The sequence below is a fragment of the Otolemur garnettii genome, unplaced genomic scaffold, assembly GCF_000181295.1.
Source record: "Otolemur garnettii isolate 467f Iridium unplaced genomic scaffold, OtoGar3 scaffold00125, whole genome shotgun sequence".
Lineage (NCBI taxonomy): Eukaryota > Metazoa > Chordata > Mammalia > Primates > Galagidae > Otolemur > Otolemur garnettii.
Window position 1 is genome coordinate 483,426 of NW_003852520.1, and position 3,702 is coordinate 487,127.

The 3,702-nt window shown below is 40.6% G+C and overlaps 1 protein-coding gene across 4 annotated transcripts in view; it reads right to left on the reverse strand.

Moving 5' to 3' along the window:
• Positions 1-3,702, reverse strand: part of FRS2 (fibroblast growth factor receptor substrate 2) — a 135,826-nt gene that overhangs the window by 6,259 nt on the left and 125,865 nt on the right. For all 4 annotated transcript variants that reach the window (XM_023517923.1, XM_023517922.1, XM_003797815.3 and 1 more), the window contains 3 exons: positions 2,625-2,811; positions 1,651-1,809; positions 1,133-1,296 (listed from right to left, as the gene is read on the reverse strand). In XM_023517923.1, the coding sequence (XP_023373691.1) occupies positions 1,133-1,296; positions 1,651-1,809; positions 2,625-2,811 (510 nt within the window). The remainder of the gene's footprint in view (positions 1-1,132; positions 1,297-1,650; positions 1,810-2,624; positions 2,812-3,702) is intronic.

Below are 3,702 nucleotides of genomic sequence, written 5' to 3' on the forward strand. Positions count from 1 at the left end.
ACCGAAAAAGGTAATTAAGTAATATAATAGCTCACTATGTAAAGAAATTCATTTTAAAAATAAGCCTATAATCCTAACACTCTGGGAAGCTGGGACAGGTAGATTCTTGAGCTCAGGAGTTTGAGACCAGCTTGAAGCAAGAGCTAGAACCCATTTCTACTTAAAAACATAAATAAATAAAATAAAATAAATAGAAAAAACAGCCAAGAATTGTGGCAGGTGCCTGTAGACACAGGTGGTCAGGAGGCTACAGCAGGAGGATTACTTGACCCAGGAGTTTGATTGAGGTTGCAGTGAGCTGTAATGATGCAACAGCACTCTAGCCAGGGTAAAAGAGTAAGATTCTATATCCAAAAAACCTCTTAATGATAAGTAACATATGGTTTACAAAGATAAATACAACTAATGACCACACAGGTAATGTTCAAGCCGATGCTTTACACCACAAATGAAAACGAGACGAGTCAGGAACACTGATTAGCTCTGCAGCAACATCCACAGCAAAACCTGCCCTCCTGGTAGTGGCTCACTGATCACAAAGACTATAGCATCATAAATTCTTAATCCATTCAAGATTCTTATATAGAAGCTGACCTCATGTCTTTCTCATTCTATAGCTGCACTTCTCTGTGAACCTATAAATTCCTCTAATGCTAAGTTTCCCTGAACACTTGCATATATTTAAGCATATGGAGTAAATGCATGCTGTTTTCTTTGATTGGTCACTACAAAAGTAATTTATAAATAAGGCCGGGAGTGGTGGCTCACATCTATAATCCCAGAACTCTGGGAGACTGAGGCAGGTGGACAGCATGAGGTCAGGAATTTGAGACCCAGTCTGAGCAAAAGCAAGACCTCCTTTGTACTAAAAACAGAAACTAGCCAGGCATTGTGACAGGCACCTATAGTCCCAGGTACTTGGGAGGCTGAGGCAAGGGGGTCACCGAAACCCAAGAGTTTGAGGTTGCTGTGAGCTATGATGCCACAGCATTTAACTCAGGGCACAGAGTAAGACTCTGTCTCAAAAAAAAAAAAAAAGTAATTTACAAAGAGTGGCAGTTGAGAGTATGAGCACAGTGACATTTTAGCTCTACATAATCATCACTGCTGTTCTACAGCAGCACATGCTTACTTGTTCCTCTGCCACAAGCAAAGGATGTGTAGATTCTTCTCCTACTGAAGGCAGGCGAGCACTCCCCACGGAAGGGTGTCTGCTTGAAGGATGGGAAGAAGCATCTCCAAACGAGGGATATCGGGGATATCCATTAGGTAAGTTCTGAGCAGCAAACCCTGGAGCTGAATTTTCATTTATTTGTTTAAGGAGAAAGGTGAGAGATATGGGGGTAGGGCAAAGAGAATAAAAATGAGTTAAGAATCTCATCTGCACTGAGAAAATTTAAGAAGGTGTTTCTAACAAGTCTGCAGAAATCAGAACACCAACAGCACACCCCACACCTTATAGATAACAGGAAACATTTAATTTTTCATTTAAGAAATACTTAAAATGTTTATCACTATAGCTAATAGTTATTTAAAAATTGACAACTATTATACTTCCGCAAACTAATGGTGATTTCTAGTGTGTAATAAATTAAATATCTATAAGCAATATAAATATTATTCCAATGTGAGAGGGAATTGGGCACTGACTTGTAGGTGTTCGAGGTGTCCTGGGGACTTCCAATTCTGTCTGATGATTATTTCTTTCTACAACTGGCTCCTCCACCACATTTATACTATTATTTTGCATAATTTCTTGCAGCATGTTAAATAATTCTTCTGCACGGGCACACTTAAAGGCAAAGATTCCTACAAATATAAACCAAAAGGGAAAAATGGTTATCATGCCTTTAAAAAAACTACAGGAACGCCTATCAAAGAACAGAATTATAATGCAAACATCCTATCCGCCAATAGCAAGAAAGACTTGTTACATAAATGTCTGATAAATTAATAATTTTCCTTGCTTCAAAACAAATTCAAAAGAAAAGGACAGAATAATTTTCATTTGTCTAAGGGAAAGTGGCCCAAAACAAAGCAGACAGAAACCAAGATCAGGTCCACGTACTCACTCCAGTCTGCTCTCTAACAGAAGAGGGAGCCCAGCTCACTGCAATGTGATCATTCACCATTTAACAAGCTCTTGCTAGGCGTTTCCAATCATTAACTGGTTAAATTACAATAATTCTGTAAGATAGGTATTACCACTCCCCTTTTATAGAGAAGATACAGCAGAGGTCGTGTAACTCATCGAGGCCATTCAAGTCGTGGTTAGCAAGAAAACAGAAATCATCCCATGTTCTGTTTGGCTCTGAAGTCTAGGTTCTTTCTCCAGCATTAAAGATACTTAGTCAATTTAGTAGGACTGATCATTTAACAAAAAGCTTAAAAGTTAATAGAAGCCAAATTTCAGATGTATAAAATATGCTTAATAAACACTTGATAAATGAATACGAAGTTTATTACACAGTATCTTTTCTTAACAATCCACTTATTTAGGGATTTTTTTTCTTTCGAGTGGAAAATAAAACACAAATTTAAATAGCACATACAGATTAACTGAAAGAACAAAATTCCAAGTACGATAATATTTGAAAAAAAAAACCAACAAAGGCTCGACCTACCTTGTCCAGTTTGACACCTGCGACCACTTTCAAAAGAAAAGAGGTTGGAGTCATAGCCGTAGCGCCGCAGGCAGAGGTAGTGCCACTTCACCGAGTCACGTTTGCGGGTGTATAAAATCAGCTCTGTGTCTGTAAGTTCCATTATGCCAGAACCTAACTCATTCCCATCATCATCCACATTAATGACCTAAAAACAGAAGGTGACAGCCGTACAAATATTTCACCAATTCCTCAGGAAAATGCCTTGTTGCTGACTGGTTCAGTCATCGGCTCATTTGTTAGTTCATTCATCAACCAAGGTGCACGAAGGGTGTGGACTACAAAGCAGTGTAATACCCAGTTCGTATCTGTAACAAACTACATTCCCACTGGGGAGACAAGATATACAAACACAAAGTCAACACCACAAAACCCTGTACGAGGAATGTAAAATAAATGCAAAAGATGGTGCAGAAGGCAGAGACTGTGGCCTAAGGTTCTTGAGAAACCTTCACTTAAGAGGAGAAGGGACTTGAGCTGGACCTCCAGTGCGATTTGATTGAGACAAGACACAAAAGAAGAGGGGAAATGCAGGGGGTGCAGACACGCCGCTGAGTCAGGACACACAGGGCACCTTCCAGACCGGCCAGAAGAAGACAGCACAGAGTTCAGCAAGAAAACGTCCAGAGACCGAGACTGTTAGATGACGTTTATGGAGAAGTTACCATTCCCCCGGGACTGAGCAAAGTTCTTTACAAGTGCTTTTCTTATTTAACCCTCATAACAATCCTAGACTGCCTTGTACAAAAATGGACTTACAGGTCGGCGCCTGTAGCTCAGGGCTCAGCGACTAGAGCGCCAGCCACATACACTGGAGCTGGCGGGTTCGAATCCAGCCTGGGCCTGCCAAACAACAATGACAACTACAACAACAAAAACAGCCGGATGCTGTGGCAGGCGCCTGTCATGCCAGCTACTTGGGAGGCTGAGGCAAGAGAATCCCTTAAGCCCTAGAGTTTGAGGTTGCCGTGAGCTGTGACACTATGGCATTCTACCGAGGGCGACAAAGTGAGACTCTGTCTCAAAAAAAAAAAAAAAA